The sequence below is a fragment of the Xenopus tropicalis genome, chromosome 8 (assembly GCF_000004195.4).
Source record: "Xenopus tropicalis strain Nigerian chromosome 8, UCB_Xtro_10.0, whole genome shotgun sequence".
NCBI classification, from domain to species: Eukaryota; Metazoa; Chordata; class Amphibia; order Anura; family Pipidae; genus Xenopus; species Xenopus tropicalis.
The window spans coordinates 41,936,535-41,962,174 of NC_030684.2; the positions used below are offsets into that span (position 1 = coordinate 41,936,535).

The 25,640-nt window shown below is 43.0% G+C and overlaps 1 protein-coding gene across 4 annotated transcripts; it reads left to right on the forward strand.

Annotated features, from left to right (window-relative positions):
• Positions 1 to 1,250: 1,250 nt before the first annotated feature.
• On the forward strand, positions 1,251 to 10,740 carry eda2r (ectodysplasin A2 receptor). 4 transcript variants are annotated; one of them, XM_004916804.4, is made up of 10 exons: positions 1,251 to 1,492; positions 5,365 to 5,480; positions 5,798 to 5,908; positions 6,426 to 6,598; positions 7,320 to 7,405; positions 7,505 to 7,672; positions 8,154 to 8,300; positions 8,431 to 8,859; positions 9,196 to 9,238; positions 9,939 to 10,740. In XM_004916804.4, exons 1-9 carry the CDS (start codon positions 1,447 to 1,449, stop codon positions 9,201 to 9,203), a joined length of 1,284 nt encoding a protein of 427 aa, XP_004916861.1. In that variant the 5' UTR covers positions 1,251 to 1,446; the 3' UTR covers positions 9,204 to 9,238; positions 9,939 to 10,740. The 4 variants fall into 4 exon arrangements, with proteins under 4 accessions (XP_004916861.1, XP_017952391.1, XP_004916862.1 ...); XM_018096902.2 differs by lacking the exon at positions 1,251 to 1,492 and adding an exon at positions 1,631 to 2,494 and having other exon boundaries at positions 5,802 to 5,908; XM_004916805.4 differs by lacking the exon at positions 1,251 to 1,492 and adding an exon at positions 2,405 to 2,494.
• Positions 10,741 to 25,640: the final 14,900 nt, after the last annotated feature.

A 25,640-nucleotide genomic window follows, 5' to 3' on the forward strand; every position in this document is an offset into this window, starting at 1 on the left:
CTACAACCTATACACTAACCCACAGCTCCCACCCATACACTAACCCACAGCTCCCACCCCATACACTAACCCACAGCTCCTACCCATACACTTACCCACAGCTCCCACCCCATACACTAACCCACAGCTCCTACCCATACACTAACCCACACCTCCTACCCATACACTAACCCACAGCTCCCACCCCATACACTAACCCACAGCTCCCACCCATACACTAACCTGCAGCTACCACCTATACACTAACCCACAGCTCCCACCCATACACTAATCCACAGCTCCCACCCCATACACTAACCCACAGCTCCTACCCATACACTAACCCACAGCTCCCACCCCATACACTAACCCACAGCTCCCACCCCATACACTAACCCACAGCTCCCACCCATACACTAACCCACAGTTCCCACCCCATACACTAACCCACAGCTCCTACCCATACACTAACCCACAGTTCCCACCCCATACACTAACCCACAGCTCCTACCCATACACTAACCCACAGTTCCCACCCCATACACTAACCCACAGCTCCTACCCATACACTAACCCACAGTTCCCACCCCATACACTAACCCACAGCTCCTACCCATACACTAACCCACAGTTCCCACCCCATACACTAACCCACAGCTCCTACCCATACACTAACCCACAGTTCCCACCCCATACACTAACCCACAGCTCCCTCCCATACACTAACCCACAGCTCCTACCCATACACTAACCCACAGCTCCTACCCATACACTAACCCACAGCTCCCTCCCATACACTAACCCACAGCTCCCCCCCCATACACTAACCCACAGCTCCTACCCATACACTAACCCACAGTTCCCACCCCATACACTAACCCACAGCTCCTACCCATACACTAACCCACAGCTCCCTCCCATACACTAACCTGCAGCTACACTAACCCACAGCTCCCTCCTATAGTCCCATACACTAACCCACAGCTCCCTCCCATACACTAACCCACAGCTCCCCCCCCCTACACTAACCCACAGCTCCCCCCCATACACTAACCCACAGCTCCCCCCCATACACTAACCCACAGCTCCTACCCATACACTAACCCACAGCTCCCCCCCATACACTAACCCACAGCTCCCTCCCATACACTAACCCACAGCTCCCCCCCCCTACACTAACCCACAGCTCCCCCCCATACACCAACCCACAGCTCCCTCCCATACACTAACCTGCAGCTACACTAACCCACAGCTCCCACAGCTCCCTCCCATACACTGACCTGCCGCTCTCACACGCTTCTGTGTTTACGTCCCTCACACACCGAGTGTATTTGCATAGCCCCGCCTATTTCCAGAGAACAGTCCAATTGCAACGCGAAGGCGTGCCGGGAGCTGCTCCATGTGGAGGGATGTAGTGTAAAATCTGCGGGGATTTCAAGCGATTTCATCAACTTCAACTTGTTCCGAATGAGCCGAACCTGCTGTGACTCATCACATGGGACCCGGCACCCAGGTACCACGGATCCGTGTATTCCATTGGGATCAATTCTCTAGGGGGCATGGGGATGGGCACAACATGGGGATGGGCACAACATGGGGATGGGCACAGCAAGGGACATGTCTGGGCATACATACCCTTCTGTTTATTCATGTGTGTTATGGTATGAGCAGTCATGTCCCAACTTCATAAGATCAAGACCAAGGGCAGAATTAGCGATCGTGGTGCAGTGCAGGCGCTAAGTGCCAGGGGATAGTAGGGTGCCTTTGTACTTTATATAGGGAGATTGTCATGCCTCGGTAATGGGGTGCTGTAAGGGGCACTGGTGCTGAATACATGCTGCGTGTTAGAGACAACACTGATTGTTCCCCAGAAAAGCGCTTTCAGTGTATGGGACTTTGTATGTTACAAACTGGACTGGATGTAACCCCCTAGCACTTCAGTCTGCTGACAGAATGAAACAGACCCTGCTACCAAGAGCTTACAATCGAAACTATAAATGCTTATGTATATATAATATATTGTATAGTACAGGCTACTACATTTTTTATGTAAAGAAAAAACTGCTTTCCGACGCTTGGTAAATACTTTACAGCATCACAGAGCGGTGCAGGGCGCAATGGGATAACCCAGCTGAATGGGGCGCACATATATGAGACTGTGTATGAAATGGAATCCTGGCATGCAGGAGTAGGGCCCCATTGTGTGGGTGCTGCTGGGATCCTCTGACAAGTCGCTGGCCGCTGCTTGCATATTATTTTTAGGATGTGGAGGCGGTGAGGACTTTACTCCTGTGTAACATGTGCTGGGGACAAGTCAGGGCTTGTAGGCAGGGGCTACCGGCGGGGCTCAGCTGCACTCACAGGTCCCATTCAGGCTGGCAGGGCTGCTGGCTCCCTAAATACCTCTGAGACCCTACGGAGACATGTGCCTGACATTCTGGGACATGGTGGCACTGGTGGGCGGAAGGAGAGACATGGAAAATATCTCCACTGCGGACTCAGGGGTCCTACATGGGTAAGAGACCAGGGGATAGCAAGCGGAATATTCACTTGTGTAGGGTCCGACATTCACTTGGTAAGAAAACAACCTTTTATCTGTGGAAACAGACGGTTTGTGTTATGGGGTTATTTATTTTATAGCCAGGAGATATGGCTACAAACATCAGGTAGGCCCATCTTGAAACCTTCTAGATGCTGTTAAACTACATCTTCCAGAATCTCACTGCCTGGGGTGGTTGTTGGACACACCCAAATTGCACCCTTTTTTTAGATAGATCTGGGCCCCAGTGGGGGGGGGGGGGGGGGGGGTGTTGTTAAGTAGCATTTGTACAGGTTAAGCTCTATTGTGCCCTGCAGATTTGCCATACTTTCTAGGAAGGGGTTGCAGCTGTGGGATAGTGTGTACAGTAAGGTAGGGTGGGGTCAGTTATATTTTATAGCAGAGATGTCTGACTCTAGCCTTTAGCAGTTGCTGAACTAAAGCTACCAAATCCTGCCAAATACTGCCAGTGTTAGCTTGGGGCTGGGAGTTGTAGTTTAACAGTAACTGGAATGCTGCAGTTTGGATATTCAGAGATTTTACACAACTAATGAGCCAGTTAATGATGACTTACTTTTTAATAGGTGCAGTTCTAATAATATAACTATTGATAGATAGGAGGAAATTCTAAAGAGACTAGAACATTTGAAGATAAACAAAGGTCCAGGACCAGATGGTATTCATCCCATGATACTAAATAGCATAACTCTGTAACTGCCTAACCCCTCTACTTAATTGATGTCTATCATGGTTATTTATATATATATTTTTTTTTTTTTTACTGTAATTCAGATTTTTTGTGCTAAAAATTATAAATTTAAATAATGGTTTCACAGATTTCTATATTATTATGTAGAAGTCAGTGGATGCTGTCCTAAGAGAATTATTTTTCACATTTTTTTGAGCTTGCCAACCTATTAAAAATCATAATTAAATTACAAATTTGAGGTATTCAAGGTTCTTTTTAACAGTTTCCTCAGTTTAAATGATTTATTTTTGTTTAATGTTTGGCAGGGTGGCTAGTGGGTTATTAATCTGGGCAACCTTGGGGAGAGATTTGACTGTCTGGAGAACTGGGCAGCGAAGTGGCAAATGAGGTTTAATGTTGATAAATGCAAAGTTGTGCACTGCCCTAGAAATAATGTAAATACAAGTTATACACTAACTGGTAGTGTGTTGGGGGTATCCTTAATGGAGAAGGATCTGGGTGTTTTTTTAGATAAGTTGTCTAATTCCATTGACTCAAGGGATGAAAACATAATTTTTCCCCTTTATAGGTCCCTGGTAAGGCCTCACCTTGAGTATGCTGAGCAGTTTTGGGCTCCAGTCCCTAATATTGATATTAGGAGAAGGAAGGAAAAGTAGAATCATTGGGGGTTGCCAAAACATTAAGCACCCCCAGTGATTGTAATCACTTACCTGATATCCTGCAAGCAAGTGGCCCTCTTCCTTTGTGCTGCTTGCGTGGCTTTTTCACTCTACTGTGCATGTGTGGGCCATTGGATTGCAAAGTAAGAAGATGGAAGGAAGAGGATCACTCTCTTGCAGGTATCCTGGGCCTGTGCAGTTTTCTGCTAACAAGAGCACCAGCCTGGGGTATCGGGTAAGTAATTACAATCAGTGGGGGGTGCCTAACATTTTGCACCTCACCCAGCGATTCTACCTTTGCTTCTTCTTTAATGAGCTGAAGTGAGTGCATAGATGTGCAACTAAACTGATAAGAGGATGGAAGAAATAAACCATGAAGGTAAACTGTCAAGGTTGGGGTTGTTTTCCCTTGAAAAAAGGTTTTGATAGGGGACATAATTACTTTTGAAGCATCATGTTTACAGTGAGGGCAGTGAGATTGTAGAATACCCTGCGGGTGTCTCTCGGGAGACTGGGAAAAAACCTGGTGGGTGTAAGCCTCATGGACCCCACAGACACAGGCCCACTCACCTAGGATGCTGCAGATCTTCCCAAGTCCAGGACCACCCCCTCTTGTCTGATTAAGGAGGAAGTAGGCAGTAAGAGCTAAAGTACTTTGTGCAGACAGGGACAAGGGCGGACCTTCTGAGGGTGGGCTCGAGATGGTAATTAGGGCTTTTGGGGTCACAGCCCCCGTGTGCCTCAGAAACTCCAGTCCGATGCTGGTATAAAGGAGACCACACATGGAAGTCTGAATATCAGACATTATCTGTAGAACTGTGAGCTGATTGCTGGTGGTTGAGTAACTTTGTATATTATTCCAGTGTAAACAGCAAAGTCTTCTTTCCTCTGTAAATTACTATCTGCCTGAATATATGTAGTTTGTGGTGGTGTCAAATAATGGTGTAAAATATAGCATTCAGCATCAGCCTTGCAAAAGTTGGCACCTATTATACATGCAGAGATATACTAGCACCAGGCTGGATTCAGCGGGCCATCAATACATTTGGGTTGGCTGTTCTATTGTTATGCCACTGACAAGAAACCACTGATTCAGTGTAACTTATTTATACCTTTTAATTGGTTACACTAATCAGCACCTGTATGGCAGCTCCCACTTATCAGAATAAAGAGAAATGTTTAGATAAATAAGTTTCTTGCTAGAGGTGAGAATCTCAGGGGCACTCTCCTATCTTTGGAAAAATGATAAGGTCTATGTTTGCTTTTCTGACAGCATGCCAGAGCTTGCAGATTCTCAGATGAGTGATGGGTTTTAAAAGACTTGACTGGCATTCAGCCAATCATGTTGAGCCAACAGCACTGACGTCCTTGAGTTTAGCTGCCAGACTGCCTACAGCATGGCAGTACAGTCGCCTGTGTAATTTATTATTGTATATTAAAGAAATACTGTCAATTAACTAAATCAGTGTTGTTTGCAGTGTTAAAGAACGCCAAGCCAACAGAGACTCCGATTCTGGTTTCCATTTTGAGTCTGCCCTCATCCATCATGGAGCTACCTGCATCCCAGCTGTTCTGCCTTCTCTTCCTAACAGAGGTACCACATACACCTTTAGGTGTTGGAATCTAGAAACATGCATGGTTTTGTTTTCCTATTTTGACTGATACGCAATGGTTCAATGTAGGATTATGCTCTAAAGATGTCATGGTTCAGAAACATGCTGCAACCAATCAATATTTCTATTTATTCTCTTTACTGCACTAACTGCGCAAAGTTGATTGCTACTTGGTTGCTACTGGTCCGTGGCAGATTCCTTTTTTTAATTACATAATAGTTATGTGACCCCTTATACCTAGAAAGACCAAGACTTGATGCCAGCATAATATCACCATCAAATTCTTCTTTACTTTTAGTTAGGCCTTATTTTCAATTCTGCCTCGGGGTGCCTAGAAAGTGAATTTGAAGATGCCAGTGGAAAATGCGTTCCATGTACACAGTGCGGGCCAGGACAGGAACTGTCTGAGGTGGGTGATGCACTTTTACCTCTTGGATTAATTTCAAAACACATTATGTTGGGTTGAGCTTAAATAATTAATATTAAACGTAGTAACCCAAAACTGCACCCCACAGATTTTCAGTGAAATTGTTTGGCAAAGGCTGGCGCAAACAGTTGTTAATCAGTTTCATTGAAAGTCTATAGAGGAAGCTCTTGAGCACTTTGGCTCTTTGTTTGATACATTTAAAGCATCCAAAAGCACCCTGTGTCAATACCCTTAGCATTTAACAAGGCAGTAATATTCCTAGACTTCATTGGTCCTTGGCCACCAGCTTCTGTATTGCCATCCATAGCCAAACTGTAGAGTTACAGTTGGCTGTAGACCTTTAATGGAAATGTAAATCTTTCAAAGCAAATTAATACAAACATGCTCAGAGTGCTCTTCTAGGCATTTTCACAATTTATATTCTTGTTTTTATATTTTGAAGATTCCAAGGTATAGGAAACAATGTAAAATACAAATATTTTTTTGCAATTGTTTATAGGACTGTGGAAGTGAGAGGGATCTTCGTTGTGTGCCTTGTAGACCTGGGAGGTACAAAGAAGATCGAGGACACCAACGCTGCCTTCGCTGTCTTCCATGTCATATAATCAATCGGGTGCTGAAGGCCAACTGCACCCTCACCACAAATTCTGTCTGTGGAGAGTGTCTGCTAGGGTGAGTCCATCTGCCCTGCTTAGTGCACTGTAGCAGCAGGCTTCCTGTGTTACAAAGGCTTACTGTCAACCTGACCTGAAAAAATGTATTGTGCCACCAAGGTGCAAGAACATTTCAGTTCCTTACAATGAATACTAGCTACTACTTATAGGTGTATGCACAACGTTTTGGTTTGAAGGGGCTAAATGTAACATTTGGTAGGCAGGTTTAAGCTAGGCTCAGCATTGTGATGCCAATCCTGTTTTACATAAAAGTCCCAGATGATTATTGCAGAGCCCTGTTGTGAGCCCTCACACATCAGACTTAATGCATGTCGCATGTAGATTGGAGTTGTGTAGGAAGCATTAAGCCGGCCCATGCTTTTCCAGGTTGGCCAAAGACCATATATGCATGTTGAAATGAATCATCCATCGGCCTGGTTTGCCTTATTGGCCAGAGGATAGTTGACCAAATTGCTTAGCAATTTAAGCCACACCTCGAAGGTAATACAGTTTGGTTAGAAATTATTCAGGAACAATGACTGAACTGTACTATTCCCAAAACTTCAGCCTTATCCTTAATATCACAATTGGCCCTTCTTGTTAAAAAGACATCTTGCTCACAGTTTGAAAGTTCTTCAAGTAGCATCTCTAGAGCAGGACCTTTGATGGTCAAATATACTTGGTATCACAAATTTATTGGCTCCCGAATGAATTTATTCTTCCCCTTCTTCTTGTTTAAGGTACTACAGTAAAACCCGGATAGGTGGATTGCAGGAGCTGGAGTGTTTCCCTTGCACGGCTCATACTCCATCCACAGAATCCCAGTGTATGTAGCAAAAGACGCATTTGGGAGGGGATTTTATAAAAAATGGGCGAATTTGATCATTTTTGTCAGTTGTATGAACTGTGTTATTACATTTTGCAGGTCACCCCAAAGTTGGACCTTATCAGCCAGTCAGCACCCCTTCTCCTCCCCGGGATCCAGTTGTCCTTGTGGCTGTCATTGCTGTTACTCTTTCGCTTCTTGTTGTGGCACTGGTGACATTTTCTGTCATTTGCTGTGGACGATTCTTTAAAAGCCAGTGCCAAAGAGGTGAGTATGGCATATTAAGCTAAATGAGTTTCAGAACAACTCCTTTCTTTAGCATTTTAGAACATTACTCTCTATCCTTCCAGATATTCATGGGCTACATTGTCGTGTAATGCCAAATGCCAAAGTCACTGGAGCCATTGGGTAGGGTGGGCCTCTAACCTGTTGGCTTTTAGTTTAGGACTGGACTGGCCATCTGTGGATTCTGGCAAATGAGGGGCTGCCGTAAGATGCCATAGACAGTCACGATGGACTGGTGGTGGGCTGTTTGGGCCTCTTTGCCAGGCCTTTTTTGAATATCAGTCCAAACCTGTTTCAGTTGGATAGCCCTACTCTAAAAAATATCTAGAAATATTTTCAGCTAATCTAATGTCAGATTTACCACAGTTTTCAATATAGTTCTCACCATGAGATGAGTTTTTGCCATTGAGTTGAATCTAGTCCAACATCTAGTGTAACATGGTGATGTTGTGTTTGCTTCCAGCATTCCTGAGGTCCCAGGATTTTGCTGGCCAACCAAGAACACTGGTTGAAGGACCAGTTATGCACAGGAGCATGCACAGCCCTTGTGAGGAGCGGCCAGTACCCCCATGCTGCTTCGGTGCACCGGAGACCTGCAGACAAATGCAAGGTATTAGTATATCCTCTGTTCTTAAACATACACGGGTTGTCTTGAAAGCTGTTCATGGATCCACTTTTTTTTTGCAAACAATGAGGCAATGGTGAAGCTCATGGTAGCTCATGGTTCTTCCCTTAAACAGGTCACCTGGAAGAGATACATGCAGCTTCTGCTCCCTCAAGTACCCCTGGAGCAGGCAACATACTGAATCCCAAACAGCCTTCTGTGGAGCTGTGCATGCTACCCTCTGACCCTGTGAAGCCTTACTATAAACGAAGTGTGTCAGAAACGCAGCCTCTGATCCGTAACTCGGCCTGCAGCGACTGCTTCTCTAGCCAAGAGCCACAGAGCACAGCAGCTCGTTCCTGTGCTACAGAGCAGCAGCACTGGTCTCATGCCCCAGTGGAATGCACTGAGCTGGATTTGCAGAACTTCTCCTCAGATTCTACAGGAAGTCCGAACCAATCGGAGCACAGTGACACGGTTCTGCCAGCACCAGCTGCTGAAACCCACAGCATTTCTCAAACATTGACGGCACAGGAGCCAAGTGGTACAACCCAGTCAAATCATGGTATGTGCCCTGTTCTATTGGTACATTTGCATGAAACAATACTGCAGCACTCCGTATTGTAAAGGTGAAAAAGTGATTGATTTTGGACACATATACAGGCAATATTTAGGCTTTTTTCAAGCCTGCCTTGCAGTATTGCTTTATCTACAATATTTATATTTCAGGTAACATCAAGCATACATCTTTGTCATCTGCAGTAACACTTTCCACCTGTCGCAGACAGAAAGTTTCATCTGTCTTAAGCACCATATCAGTGCTGCCACATGATATTAATGTTGTTATGAATCACCTGCTGACTTGTTATTATAAGTCATATATCATATCCTCTCTCCCCAGTGCTGTGAAGATCCTGTATTGTAGCTGAGCAGTGTTACGCCAGGTAAGTGTCAGCTTCTGAACTATTAGATACACTGGAGATTTTAAGGCCCCTTTGTGGCACCACTGTATATGCCAAATGCTAATTCCAACAACTGGTCATAATAGAGAGTTTAATAGATCTTAAATTTCAACTTTGGGTGCATGGAAAAAATCTGCATGGAAAATAGGGGCAGATTTACTAATCCACGAACGGACCGAAAGCGTTTTTTCGTAATGATCGGTATTTTTGCGACTTTTTTGTCGGCGTCACGACTTTTTCGTATGTCCCGCGATTTTTTCGTCCCCGTTACGACTTTATCGTATATTTTCCACGACTTTTTCGTCGCCGTCGCATAAAAATCGGATTGGTTTTTCCGCCGTTTACAATTGGTCAATACGGAAAAATCACGGCGGCGACGAAAAAGTCGTGCAACATACGATAAAATAGTGACGCCGACAAAAAAATCGTGCAAAATACAAAAAAAACGCGACGCCGACGAAAAAGTCGCAAAATTTTCGTTTCCAATCTGATTTTTTCCCATTCGGGATTCGGATTCGTGGATTAGTAAATGTGCCCCATAGACTTCTAAATATCTAATATAAAATATCTATTACATTGCATCCTTGCTTAGGCTAGGCCAGTGTCCCTATTCTTAATTGTACATTTCTGACTGACAGTCAGGTTCCGCGGATCCTGTAATTGATTATCCTTTTCCTTGCAGGTTTTCCTATGTCGTATTTACTTGGCTCCCACATTAGCCTTAAAATGGCATCCTACATGATGGGATAGGAGGATTTCAGGGCGCTGGGATTGCACTGGGGCTTTATCCTTAATTTGCACTTCATTTGGGCACATTGATGTGCTGGTATTGCAGATGGACCAGGCATGGGACACCTGAACACTGGAGGCAGAATTGCTTTGAAATGGGATCTGCTTCCCTGGGAGTATCTGGAGAGAGGGGCAAGAGACCTTCAGTATTGTTACAAATCATTGTGTTATTCGTGTATTGTCTTCTGCAGTTTTTTGACTGCCAGTGACTGGGAAGATGGAGAGTCGCAGTGTGTTCTTCTGTTTCAGAATCCCATTCACAGCTGAGCTCCGGTCTGCTGTAGTGCTAGTTGCACTGTAAAAGGGAAACCTTAAAATAATGGCACACGGGGCGCTTTTGTGCCTGCTGTTTATTATAGCATGGTGGGGTGGTGGCAAATTTGTACTTGGACTGCTGCATTTTTAAGTGAAAATATTCAGGAATATTTAAGAAAGTGGTTGGTGGTTAAGTTTGAGGCATGACCCCGAGCGAATAAAAATCAGGGTCCCCAAGGTGCTTGAAATGAACCCACACCCTGTGGCCATGCCTTTAGAGGCAGGATAGATGCTAAAGCCATAGGAGGACTACAGAGCTGAGACTCTTGCTGGATGTTTATATTTGTGCACATTGTACAGTAAACCAATATGGTTAGCATTATGTAAATAGTTCTGTCATAATTTTATAAATGCATTAAATACTGAACATTGTATCTTGAGTTCTGCTTATAATGTTTCTCGTCCTTCATATCAGGGGATTTATCCTGTGTCAAAACCACTTTTTAACTTGAAACTGTAGCCCTGCAACTTCGGAAAACCTAAGCGTTGCTAAGGGCTTTCCACTGGCGACTCCTATTGTTGCCATTTCAGAGTGGTTAGTCGCCCGCGATTGCAGAGATCTATCACGGGCTACTGAATCACTCTGTGGGTTCTTAGCCTTATTGTATTCAAGTTCTCAGTGATCAAGCAGGGCTTGTCCAATCAAATGCAAGTTAGATAAGTATTGGAACTACAGATATGTATCAGTGCAGGCAATAGTTTCTCTCATAAGATTTGAAATGCAGTGGAAACTGAAATTTAAGTCTTAAGTTTTGTTTATAAGGTTTCTTCCCCTTTATGTTAGGTATTTTATCCCGTGAAAAAAACATTTTAAGTGGATAAATAAACTTGAAACTGTAGCTGTTTTCTAATTGTGTTTAGGCTCTCAAAAATCAAGCAGAGCTTGGCCAACCAAATGCAAGTTAGATAAGTATTGGAACTACAGATAAGTGTTGGTGCAGGGAATTCCTTGGGGTTTTGCTCTTTTGAATAATAATAAAAAAACAACAAAACACAAATACAAGAGTATTGTAGAAATGATACCTATATTGGCTAACAATAAAAATACATCGCAAGCTTTCGGAGCTCTAAGGCCCCTTCATCAGGCAAGGGGCCTTAGAGCTCCGAAAGCTTGCGATGTATTTTTATTGTTAGCCAATATAGGTATCATTTCTACAATACTCTTGTATTTGTGTTTTGTTGTTTTTTTATTATTATTTTTGACACTGGCTAACACGGTACTACAGTTTTTGCTCTTTTGAATTAAATAATTGGGATGTGGATAGGAAATCCAACATAAGGAGACAGTTCTACAAACTGCTTAGAACATTTTAGCCAGCAGAGGGCAATCCATCCTCATTCAAGCATTTCTATGAATTGAAGTTGCTTCTTAGCAGTGAGAATGGCACAGAGAAATGCAACCCACTCAGGGCAAGGATGTGTTTCAAAAGAATCATTTTATCCAGTTGTTAATCACAATAACCTTTATCTGTTTTTAAATATAGAATTTAAGCAACTGGATCTATACTAAATAACTGGATTTTAGATAATGGTACTTTTACCCTGCTGGTCTATATGAAATCACCATATTTGCTATGAAACATTCTAAGATCTCTAGTTACTAAACTACAACTCTAAGCATCACTAGCTGAGGATTCTGGGATTTTCAGATTTTAGATTTGTTACTGGACTGTTCAAACTTGTTTGTATGAGATGATTGTCTGTTATTACTGAGTTACACTAATCTCAAGGGGCAGGGGAATCACCCACAAATTATTGGTGCGCCATTGCCCTTGTGAAAAAAGTGTTTTTTGAAGTGGATACCTTTTATTGGTGTAATATGGAATAACTGCCACAAAAATGGGGACACCAATGACACTTAACATTTGCTAGTTCAGTAGTGCAAATACCTGTGAAGAAGGCCGCCACCAGCAGCTTTGGGGCCTTGTATTTGTCTGGGGGCCCCCATGAACACAAGCAAGTAGTACCAAACTAACTAACTAGCAGTAAGGTAGGTTTTGCAGAGACAAAAAGTTGAACTTGATTAATTAATGTGCTAAAAAGTTAGTTCACTAGAGGACAGAGCATTTAATTGACATAAATTGCATATCTTTAAGGGACCCAATGATCTTGCAGTGGGAACCAAAAACTAGTCAGCAGTAGTTCATATAAATAGTAAAAATAATACATTAATGTGCTAATAAGGATTAATTTGAGCTCAGGGCTAGTGAGGGAAGATAAAAGCCAGTTTGCAAGTTGTGCATTACATTAACTATGGGGGCGGTGCAGGATGAACCAAATGGGAAAGGGAGAATGGGGTCTGTTCCTCATACTGACTACGGCTGCGGTATTTTGGAATATGGACAATATCCCTACACACTGAAGTACAGTCAAAGTTTTGTCACCTCTTACACTCCCTCCCCCACTATATGTTACCCCTGCCCAATGAAACCAATACCCAGAATAAAGACAGGCACACATTGGCTTGGTGTTAATCTGTGTAAATCACAGCTTTATTAATAATAAAATAAATTGCACTCTTTGATCCTGAAGAAGGCAAAAAACCTCTGAGAAGCTTGTATTGATCTGCTTCACTAGAGGGAAAAATTCCTTCTTAACGGCAATCGGATTTGCTCCCAGGATCAATGAGCCATATTTAATACAGAGAAGCAGGGTGAGGAAACAGAAGGGAATATGGCAGCATACACATGAGCACTGTTAAGCACTAGGTGAATGCTGCATTAGACCCCAGGCAGCCTGCACACCCTGGCTTCTGCAGTCTGATGGATGGAGTGAAAAAAAATGTAAGTTTACAGGGTGGCTTAAGCGGGGCTACCTCTGGTGGAACTGCGGTAAAAGAGGAGGAGCTTCGCTGGTGGAACTGTGGCAAAGAAGAAGGGGCACCACTGGCGGAACTTCGGCTGAAGAGGGGGGATCATTGGTAGAAATGCGGCTTAAGAGAAGGGGTTCTGCTGGTGGAAGTGTGGAGGGCACCACTGGTGGAACTGCGGCAGAAGAGGAGGCGCTCCGCCGGTGGAACTTCAGCTGAAAAAGAGCACCTCTGGTAGAACTGCGGCAGCAGAGGTGGGGCTCCGCTGGTGGAAGTGCGGAGGAAGGGGCACCACTGGTGGAACTGCACCAGAAGAGGAGGAGCACCACTGGTGGAACTGCAGTAGGAGAGGAAGGGCTCTGCTCGTGGAAGTGCAGAGGAAGGGGGCACTGCTGGTGGAACTGTGGCAGAAGAGGAGAAGCACCACTGGTGGAAGTGCAGAGGAAGGGGCACCACTGGTGGATCTGCGCCAGAAGAGGAGGAGCACCACTGGTGGAACTGCGGCAGGAGAGGAGAGATTCCACTGGTAAAAGTGAAGGAAGGGCACCGCTGGTGGAAGTGTGGCTGAAGAGGAGGAGCACCACTGGTGGAAGTGTGGCTGAAGAGGAGGGGCACCAGTTGTGGAACTGCGGAGGAAGAGGCTCTGCTGGTGAAAGTGCGGCTGAAGAGGTGTTGCTGGTGAAACTGAAGATGGAATAAAGAGAAGTAACCAGTGGAACTGGAGTAAAACAAAACACAACTGGTGAAACAGGAGTAAAATAACACACAATAGTAGAGCTGTGGGTGTATGAGGAGAAGGCACCTAGACACTGCAGTGCTGGACAGCAGCGTTAATCTCCTGCAAGGCCTTGTTCAGGTGTTTCAGTCTGGCCTTCTTCTTCTTCTTCTTCAGTATCTCCTTCTTTTCCTTCTTCTACTCAGCTGCACTTTTCCTGGGAAGGTCCAGTGTCAGTGCAGCTTTGCTGATCCACAGCTCTGTCTGTGCTCTGTGGATTTCCTCTGTGGTTGGGGCCACAAGATGTTCTTACTGAGCCTAGAGAAATAAAGGAAAAGAGAAGATATTTAGGGGCTGATTCACTAAAGTGCGATAACGCTTATCGCATGCTTTTTTGCAAGTTACAAGGGCTTACTCTTATTACTTCACCTAGGACATGGAATTTAATTCACTGTTCACATATGATATTTTTGATATTTTGTTATGTTGTTGAGTTTCTATGTTCAGCAATAAACTACTGCCATTGGTTTAAGCACACATCTATACCAGCATTCTGCTTGTTAACATGAACAATCTGTGATACCATACATCTCCATATATGTGAATACCAAACATTGCGACTTACAGTATCTCTACAGCACCCTAGTTTTCGCCACACCACTGATGGGTCTATCAACAATAGAAACTTATTTGTTAAATGCTGCCAAAATATTGATACCACAGAAGTGGAAACAAACTGTAACCCCAACATTACAAGATTGGTATAAAAAAATGAAAGAAATGCACAATTTTGAAGAACTCTCCCTCTCCCACCAGAACAGTATAATACCTATAGCACAACATGGTTTCTTTGGCTTTCTTTCACATTATTATAAGCAAATGACTTATGACATGGATATCTGGTAGACCAACAAAAGGTGCCCCCTCCAACTGTTACCTGAACCCTAGCTCTACTACTGGCTCTTGTAGGGAATGCTAAAAGTTGTAGCAGGCAGGCAGTGCTATTCTATTAGGAATCTTCTGGGGACTTTTTGTTCTGAAGCTCTTCATTTTGGAAACTGAAGTGATGGAACATTTCCCCTAAGCTGCGCACTTTGGGTGTGTACAGAACTTATACCCCCAACACACACAACAAACTGTTAAAGCACACAGGGCACTGTACACTGCACATCCACACTATACAGGGCAGAGAGGGCATTTGGCCCTTCAGGGTTCCCTTAGAGATAGGTTTACCAACTGGCCCATATTTTCCTGGTCTGGATGATAAAAACGGTGCTTGGTGCAAATCATTATCAATCATTATCAATAGGGAAGAAAGATAACAATATAGGTAGGATGGCTGTTGTTTTCCCAGGAAAGTTGGCAACCTTACTTGAGAAAGCTACTGTATGTGTCTGTGCAAATACTGTTAGATATTCTCACTGTTTTTGTCAGATTATGTCCAAATTGTGACCCTTCAACTGATGTTGCTGTTGAAAGCAACATCCAAGGGGTTGGGGAGCAACATGTTGCCCCGAGCCACGGTTGGGGATCACTGCTCTAAAGGTGTCTGCAGGTTAAAGAATTGCATGGTGTCAGCAGTTTTCATCTTTCTTGATTTAGATCACTGCTCTAAACCATCTAGCTAGATTGTGCATTTGCATCACACAATCAGCAAACAGAACTAATGCAGAATATATCCATTTTTTATTATATAATAGTGTAGGATACTAATAATTTAGTTACCCTTTTATTCAGTCTGTCCTCTAGTTTAGGCATCTAAGTGGGTCCTATACCACCTAGGTTCCATTTGAAGGACCTGAAGTGAATGCATCTATTGTGCTGTTAATGACCCCTGATGGGTAAATCCTTACTGAAGAGGTAATTGGGAGTTTATGAAGATCAATTATTTGCTATCACTTGTGCTTAATTCGCAAAGACTGGTGTAAAGGTGGCCATACCCTGGCAGATTTAAGCTGCAGATTCAAGTCCTTTAGACTGATTTGGCAAGTTATTTGCCCATGTATGGGGCCCCTGATGGGCCTCCCTGATTGATGTCTGGCCAAAAATTGGCCAGGTGTTGATCTGGCAGGTTTGATTTCCCTGTTGGATTGAGGACCTTATTGGCTCATTGATGCGGTCCTCAGTCTGGCGGCTCTTATACCCCTCAATGTAATTTAATCTTTGGGCCTAGGGCCAAACAATCGAATTAGCCCAATATCGCCCTCCTTAGGTGGGCATATCAGGAAAAGATATGCTTGTTTGGCGACCTAGTGTGATCACACTGTCATTTATTTGTTCCTTTAAATATCAGTTATTAAAATGGCACTATATATTGGCGACTAATCCCCTTATATGTCAGGGCCCTTAAAGGGCACCTATTACCCTCAAATTGCGCAGGCTAATAAAGCCCATACTCTGGTTGGGGGAAACAATTGTGCCCCTGTGCCATCTCTGGAAAGCTTGCAACATTTGTGTCATGACTACCTCTCACAGGGCATGGCAGGCTATATTAATTACTTTTCTTCCTATCTATTTGCCCTGGAGGAAACCTTGAACCAGCTGCAGGCAATTGCCTAACAAAGGGGGTAGTGACAAAGCCTCCAGTACTCCTGTTTTTTTGCGCTCGATTTCTGGGCACGCATGCGCAGTAAGCATTTTAAGATATCATAGTAAGCAATTGCACATATGTGGGTATCATTTAGTCAGGCTCCAGTGAGGCATTTGCGCATATGCACAGCTCTGGAACATGAAGTCACTTCCCGACATCAGTAACAATTTTTGGATTTTCAAGATCCCCCTAGATACGAGCATCAGAGGTTGACAGCTCTGACATTGTAATAGGCAAATAAGGAGTGTGCAAAAGTCACCTCCAGCCTGCAGGTGGCAGCCTTAGGCTGGAAACAAGCAAGACTGATACTATGGGACTATGGAAAGAACCATGGAAAAGAGAAAGCCAAGGCAATAAGAAAAGGAGAGAGCATGCAAAGATCTGGCAGCAAGGAGATAGAGATTGGGGCACATTTACTAACCCACGAATCGTCCGACGGCGTCCAAATGCGTTTTTTTTGTAATGATCGGTACTTTCAGAAATTGTTGCGACTTTTTCGTAGCCATTACGATTGCTTCGTAAAATGTTGCGACTTTTTCGTAGCGTTACGACTTGTGTGAAAAGTCGCAACTTTTTCGCTGCTTTCACGCCGAGTACGAAAGTTTCGGATTCATTCAAGCTTCAGTATGGAGACTTTTCTTGGGCCAGTTTGGAGCTGCAGAGTGCCATTGAGTCCTATGGGAGGTTTCCCAAATCATGCTAAGTCTGAAAGTTTCGCCCGCCGCTTACGAGCGCTCAATACGAAAAAGTCGCGACAAGATACGAGCGAATCGTAATGGCTACGAAAAAGTCGCGACTTTTCGCGCAAGTCGTAATGGTTACGAAAAAGTCGCGACAATTTACGAAAAGTCGTAACAGCGACGAAAAAATCGCAAAATCGTAAAATGTTCGTTTTCCAATCAGAATTTTTCCAATTCGGATTCGTGGGTTAGTAAATCAGCCCCATTGTCTGGGATGCAGGATTGGTTAAGTGCAGGTTCCCCTTAGTGTGCCAGTGAGTGTCAGCCAGGGATCGACTTTACCTTCCTTGCAATATAGGCCCCTCAGGTTCCTGTTCCAATTGGCATACACTGTAGCTATTACAGATCTAGGGCCCAGTTAGGGACTTGGGGAATTATTTCATGAGAACCAAAAGGTTCATTTGTCAGGCCCTCGTCTGATCAGAGTAGGTTAGAGCACCAGGTTGCAGTGCCTGCTAGGGTCAGTCACCCCTGCTTAGCTAGTTACCCACTTCTATTTAAGATGAGAACCAGGACTATATACCAGTCACTACAATTTTTGGGAACACCGGCTGGATATTTATTAATGGATTACAAACCTAATGTAGCGTACTCCCTTGGATGTAAGACCATTGATTTCAGATAAATGTGTGCCAACATAAAGTGCACACAAAAATCAGACCTTAGATTCTGCCATATAGTAATTATGTACCTTTATAAGTACATTACAAATATTAAGACTTGCACTGGTTGTTTTTATACTGACTTCTTCCTTTGGTTTTTAATATACTGTTTAATTTATATAGAGCACGAACTCACTCCTACTGGTTCCTGTAAATAACAGAGGGATCTTAACGGCTCGTTACTGGCACTTCTGTGCGGTATTAACCAAGAAATGGCCTTGGTTAAGTAGCTGCAACAAAAAAGGACAAAGCTTTGTGTGTAACATAACTAAGGTATGGGTACAGTCTCAGGAATAAACAAAAGGCATTAATGCAGACACTTTCCGTAATAAGACAAAACACATTCAAATTGTAAAGCTTTATTTTTGAAGGTAGATACAGATAACAAAATGACTAGCAGATGTAGGTATAGGTATTAGTCACAATGTTTCTAATTTGTTTGCTGCCTTAGTTGCTTGCATTCATAGTCAGCAAAGAATACCTGTTCCCAGTTTATCATTTCCTTCTTGAATCTTCTGTCCTTTTCCACATAGGAGATAGCTTGCATTATACAGCAAGAGAGTGGGATTAATATAACCTCTGTGTGCCAACAGAATGTTAAGGCAGAATGTTAATGTCAGAGATTACTTGCACACAATAGATCTTTGCTACCTCGGGCGACTAATCTCTCCTAAATGCCTTTCCATTGGTGATTTCCTTTGTTGCCATTGGAAAAGCGTTTAGGAGAGATTAGTCGCCGATGGTAGCAGAGATCCTTTCGGCTTTCCAAAGTCATGTTAGGTTTCTTCCTGCAGGCAACTATGCGAGACTGAACCTATGAACCAATATGTAGGCCTTTCCACCGGACGATTCCCTTTGTTACCGGTGGAAAGGTATATCGGAGTGATTAGTCACCCAAGTTAGCAGAGATCTATCGTATTGTGAGATCTATCTGGAGATCTGTCTGTCTATCTACCTGTATTCTTCCTTATTTGTTCATGCCATTTCTACATGCGCAGTAGAGTAAACAGCTGAACTTTAACAAAAAAGCCAGCTTTTGCACTCTACTCTGTATACGTCGGCCCTGGGATGGAGAAAATAGGAGATGGAAGGAAGAGGATCACTCGCTAGGTACCCCGGGCCGGTGCAGTTTTCTGCTAGCACGAGGCCCAGCCCGGGGTATCAAGTAAGTGATTACAATCACTGGGGGTGCCTAACATTTGTTACCCCCCAGTGATTGTACCTTTCCTTCTCCTTTAAGATTTCAAGTAATTTTAGTATTAGTCATTTAGTATAGAATCTTACAGTATCAGCTTGTGTTTCTCCGTTGCTGTTTCTTTAAGTGCTCAAACATTTGTAGATCTGTCATTATTCAGAGTATGACGCAGCCCTTGAAATATTTTGCTCAAAGACCCACATTATCTGGTATGGTGCCAGAATACAGGCAGCTGCAGATGTTTTTCTTCCCCGGACAGCTGCTGTGACTCTAAGTACAAATGGGAAAGAAATTCTTTATCAAAAATATTTGGCTGAATAATGTGTGACTTAGACACAAACTTGAAATGAAAGCATTAAAAGCACACAGTTGTTCTTGTAATATTCATCTTGTGCAGAAGGTGCAACATTAAAATATTGTTAGTATCAAGAGAATGTGCATAAGGAAACAGGTTTCCAACTGGTTTCAAAGAATGAATTGATATGAACTTAATCAGGGTAGGTTTGAGATATTAGTAGTTGTAGGCAGTTTTAGACTGCTAGTACTTGGCCAAAAGTCAGGAACTAGCAGTCTAAAACTGCCTACTAAGGCTAATATCTCAAAACTATCCTGATTAAGTTGAAATCAATTCATTCTTTGAAGACCAACTGGAAACCTGCTTTCTTATGGGCATCCTTGTGATACTAAACAATTGAATGGTGCACATTCTGTACAAAATGAATATTACAAGAACAACTGTATGCTTTCAATGCTTTCATTTTAAGTTTGGGTTTTAAGCTGGCCATACACGCGCCGATAGTATCATACGAAAATCGCAATTGTAAGGTGTACAGCCACCTTTAGTGGCACATCATTATTCAGTTGAATATTCAGTCACGGCAGCTGTTTCAGGGAATTTTGTTCTGTGCGCTTCCTGTATAGTCGTTTTAACCCTAGGGTTGCTGTGTTTAAGAAATACCTTTTAAAGGAGAAGGGAAGGCTAATAAAGAGTTAATCTCAAGCTGCAGGCATACCTTCAGTTCTCTCAATAGTGCCCTTAAGTCTCCCCATATTTCTCCCATTCAGATGATCAGAAGCCAAACAGGAACAAAAAGTTCCCATAATGCCTCACTCCTGCACCGAGACCCAGACCCGTGTACATGCTCAGTTTGTAAGACTACGAGGAAGCTTCCTGCTGATTGGCTCAGATCCACATTCCTAAGGGGGGGAGTGAGTTCTTAGCATTCTTGAGGAGGGGGGGCAGGAGAGGGGAGAGAAGAGAGAGCTGCATGTCTCTGGCACAGGAAAACAGAGACAACAAATCTTTTGACAGAGGACCCAGTGCAGTGTTTATGGCTGTATTCACTTAGACCTTTCTGATAAAGCTTACTCAGTTTTTACCTTTCCTTCTCCTTTAAGACAAAAGCCTGGTATACGCTGTCTAACTGCTCAGAATATCCCAAAAATAGAAAATAAATGCAAAAGTACTTGGAGAAGCACTTCAATTCCTTTTGGGGGTTAAGATTCCCTTTAAATAATTTGCTTTCATGTTCTGTCTGTCTTCAATGTGGACTATAAACTGCCCTCTCATTACTTAGGGTCACCATCCACATGATATAAGAGGGTAATTAACCAAATGCTATGCAGAGTGGTCCTTGGAGCACTTTGCAATTTACATACATTTTCTATTTGTAGAGTTTTCCAAGACATTAGCATTTTTAGAAGTTTTACACTGCTCAGCAGACTTTAAACAACCAGCTATTTTTGAAGGCCCGGAGTGTCAGTGACCCTGTCAATGCATTCTTCATGCATATTCTGTTAACACTTGGGTTGCTGACTTTCAGTTGACCAAAGACTTGGCCATAGCATTCTAACAATGCAAATATCTCAGAAACTGCTAAAAATAGAAAATCAGTGCAAATTGCAGAAATGCTCAGTGAAGAGTTTACATTATTTCAACTTTCAGGTTTAGATCCATTTTAAAGGGGATACTTTCATAACTAGAGTTCCTAACCAAGCCCTGTAGCGAAATCATTTGAAAAATTCTTAGGAAAATACTGCTCCTCAGGTTTCTTGGGTTCCTGAGAGATGTTTCATCAAAAGTTCTTCAAATAGTAGATAACTTTGTCACTTTCCATTACTGCTTGGCACCAGTGTTGCCTTGAGGCTGATCGCTTTTATAGATTTCACAAGAGTAGTACCAGTGTTTGAGATATATTCTAACACTGTACTCATTATTACTGTTGGTAATTCTGTACTGATTGCCCTGTTAAGGTGGCCATACACGTGGCGATCCGACGATGTTTCGTACGACCATCGGTCGCACGAAACATCGTAAGATCCGCCACACACCATTCAGGGCTGAATCGGCAGGTAAGGAGGTAGAAACAATAGGATTTCTACCTCCTTCTGCCGATTCAGCTCTGAAGGGAGAATTTTGGTCAGGCGCCTTCTATGGCGCCCGATCAAAATTTTCAAACTTGTCCGATCGGCGAGTCGTCCGATATCGGCAGCTTCCTGCGATATCGGTCGACTCGCCGACATGCCATACACGCACCGATTATCGTACGAAACGAGGTTTCGTACGATAATATCGGTGCGTGTATGGCCACCTTTAGGCACTCCAGGAGTATTGTTCCTATGCTATATGAGAGAGCAGGTAAAATAATAATTTGGTGTGCCTTCACCCAGGGTCAGGGCAGACTGTAATAGCCCTCCCTGCAGCTTTTTCTCCAGGCCTTCCTTCTGCGCAGGGACAGGGGCATGATTTTCTTGTGCAGAAACAAGGTAGAGTAGACAAATGCTGCTCCAACACAAAGTAAGCAGAACAGAAGATAAGGAAGTTATCACAATATAGGGTTGCCACCTGGCTGGTATTTCACCAGCTTTGCCAGTAAAATACCAGCCAAGGCTGGGGCCTGCCCTGAAATGGCACATCTCTGCCCCCTTTCTGCCTTACCCGCTGTGTCATTAGTTGGTAAGACCTAAAGTAAGAGGTGGCAACCTAAATCCCTAGCTACTTCCCTGTGCAGAAACAAGCTAGAGTAGACAAATGCTGCTCTAACACACAGGAGAACAGAAGATAGGGAAGCTATACCTTTGTAGGGTTGCTACCCAGCCAGTATTTTACCAGCCTAGCTGGTAAAATACCAGCCAAGGCTGAGGCGGTCCCTGAAATGTCACAACTCCACCCCCACTCTGCCTCACCCCCTATGTCACTGGCCCGCCATAGACAGAATTAGTAATACCTGAAAAATATGTTTTGAAAGAAACCGAGAAATGGTGGCAGCCAAAGTTTTATTTCAGACTCCCAATATTTCAATTATTAAAATAATCAAGAGACCACACCCCCAGGATGTGGGATTGTTATGCTAAAAATAAGACCATCTTAAACAGAAGGTGCACCAATAAATGATTGTTTAGTATTTGAAGGATGCACATAACCAAAACAAGTTTTCAGCTGGTCTTCAGAGAATGGAATGATTTATATTTAATCATGGTAGCTTTGAAATATTAGCAATTGTAGTTTTAGACTACTTATACCTGGCTTTTGGCTCCGCAGCTCTCAGAAATGCGACATCTCAGTCATCATAATCCGTGCTTGATTTTTCTGGACTACAGTCCCCATAATGTTTAGCACTTGATAACATCTTGGATTGTGTCTGGAGTTGTAGTGCAACAAAATCTGAGCAAGAAGAAAAGTACATAATTATAGAGGTAGGTGGTGGGGTGCATGAGCAATGGGGGAGCCCAACATTTTTTTCTGCCTGGAGCCATTTAATTATAAGGAAGAACCAATTTTTTTTTATACAAGAGTTATACTACTCCATTAATTATTTTTTCATATTGAATTTGTGGTAGGATCTTTGGCTTGGCCCCAAACCACCTACTGAGAGAATAGTTTTTTGGTGCGTGTATTTTTAGTTTGTCAGTGGAATAATTTCCATTTGTCTTAACCCTCTAACTTGCCTGAAACTGCCGTACTCGACTCTTGCATTATAAAACATCCTGTTGTGAAGGATAGCTTATTTTTAACTACTGTATGTTGTTGAGCAAGAATGTTTTTATATTCTTCATGTTTAAAGGGGAACTCCACCAAAACGCACTTTAAGCTTTTTAAAAAGGTAAATATAATTTCAAGCAATGTAGTAGTCCACTGTCTTTAGCCTGCTTTCAGCCTGCATCCTCCAAATCCCACAATGCCTTGCACACATGATGTCAATAAGGAAAGGAACATCACATTGCAATGCATTATGGGTGATGTAGTTCCTGCATGCTGTCTGTAAGCTGAAGAGTTGTTACAATTTATAACATCAAAGTTTAAGACCCTCCTTCCCTGCCAGAATTTCAATTGATGCAGAAAGAAAAAAACTGTTTTGCTGCTGGATTAGCAAAGCATGCAATGAGTACACAGCAGGGGAGCATATTATAGGTTGGATTTTGCTAAAGAGGATATGTTTGGAGATATTCCTGATAAAGTAGACTTTGCAGTAAAAGTGGGACATAAACAAACACACAATACATAACCAAGATTTTCCAAACACTAAACAGCTATAACAGGAATGTCATTGCTAAAAAATGTAAACAAGTCATTTTTATTTTTTGTTTATACTTGTCATGCTAATATATGTTGTATATAACAGAGCTGCGGCTATGCTGTGCTATCTGTTCATCTCCAGGCCCATTTCTGAGTAAAGGTGGCCATACACGTCGTAATTCTGATCTTTCCTGCTGACGTTTCCCCCACTGACATTCAAGGCTGAATTGTCAGATGTGGAGGTAGAAACAATAGGAATTTTACCTCCGCCTGCCGATTCAGCCCTGAACACAGATTTTGCTTGGGCGCCTTCAATGGTTTTGTACTATATCATTGGTGCGTGTATGGCCAGCTTAAGACAGTTACGCCCCCTGCTCCACCCTCACCTTCCCGATCTCTTAATTATATAATTTGCCTGTGCTGTTCTTTCTTTACTCAATTCATTGGTGGTTATTATCGATGCAGAATCCTGCATCAAAATCCATTTTTTAATTTTGAAATTTCACATGGGGCTAGCCATAGTCTTCATTTCCCAGGGTGCTACAGCCATGTGATTTGTGCTCTGATAAACTTCAGTCACACTTGAAGTGTAACTTGGAGTGATATCACCCCCTCCCAGCAGCCGATCAGCAGAACTATGGGAAGCAAGATAGCAGCTCCCAGTAGATATCACAATAGCACTCAATAGTAAGGAATCCAAGTCCAGCTTGGGACTCCTCCAGTTACATGGAAGTAGGAGAAACAATAGGTTACCTGAAAGCAGTTCTAATATGTAGCGCTGGCTCCATCTGAAAGCTCAGACTCAGGCACAATGCACTGAGATGGCGCCTACACACCAATATTACAGTATATACATTTGTTGGTTCAAGAATAACATTTGAAATGGTAGAGTGAATTATTTGCTATGTAAACTGTGTAATTTAGAAATAAAAAGTATTCCATAAAAATCATCCATTTAAGAGCTTGTGTAGGGGTTGGAAAAAGAGAACAAGTCAGAAAATAGATGCACAGAAATCTAATCAAAAGAAATAAAAACTGAACTGCTTAACACAAATCTGCACAACACTATATATTTATTAATGCAATAGTAAAAACGACAAATAACTAAGGAGAATGTATGCATGGCATGCTTTGCCAGTGTTCCTTTGTCTTAGCACCCCAAGAAGATATTTAATTTTCCACTAGACTGGTATGGTACCTGTGGTTTTCCAGATAAGGGGTCTTTCCATATTTTGGATCTCTATACCTTAAAACATTAATTAAAACCAGTAGCATTGTTTTGCCTCCATTAAGGAATAATTACATTTTAGTTGGGATCAATTACAAGGTACTGTTTTATTACTACAGAGAAAAAGGAAATCATTTTTTAAAACTTGAATTAAAATGGAGTTTTTGGGAGATGACTTTCCCCTAATTCTGAGCTTTCTGGATAAAGGTTTTAGGCAAAACAGATCCCATACCTGTACAGACAGCTACATTCCTATTACTATGAAAACATTCATCAACTAAATGATACATGTTGTTGGATATAAATTATTTTTTTCCAGGCGTTAGTGCTCCTTTAAGGCCAGGCATATTTGTGTTAGCCCCAGGTTAGGGCATGTTTTATATTTCCATCTATCATCGTCTGTCTCTGGAAGATTTCCCATAACTCGGCAGCAGACTGTGCATTAGCAGCCAGGTAACTGCCCTGTGGAGGGGATTAAAGACAAAGTGGTGCGGGTCTGTCCCACTGACCTGGAGGTATTTGGAACAACAGTGAGAGCAGAAGGGACAAAGTAAAGTTGAGCTCTCAGCTGCTTGAGACATTCAGCAAAAAGGTGTCAATGCAAAGATGATGTCAGCAGAGATCCCTCACCTCCACCTCCCTGCTCCTGGGAGAAGCCCCTCTCAGCTCCGTGGGTGCTGCACTGCCAAGAATACCGAGGGACAATCTGGCTGGACTGCTGTGCTACCGTGATCCACAAAGTGCCAGCTTAATGCAACAGAGACAAACAGACCAGGAGCTGCAGAGACTGCCAGCATAAAGGGTAAGTCATTGTACCTTACTGTA

Coding starts and splice junctions, on each gene's coding strand:
- eda2r (XM_018096902.2), top strand. CDS start 2,403: ATGTGCCTGACATTCTGGGACATGGTGGCACTGGTGGGCGGAAGGAGA. Junction 6,599..7,319: donor TGTGGAGAGTGTCTGCTAGG/GTGAGTCCATCT, acceptor TTCTTGTTTAAG/GTACTACAGTAAAACCCGGA. Junction 8,301..8,430: donor GACCTGCAGACAAATGCAAG/GTATTAGTATAT, acceptor TCCCTTAAACAG/GTCACCTGGAAGAGATACAT.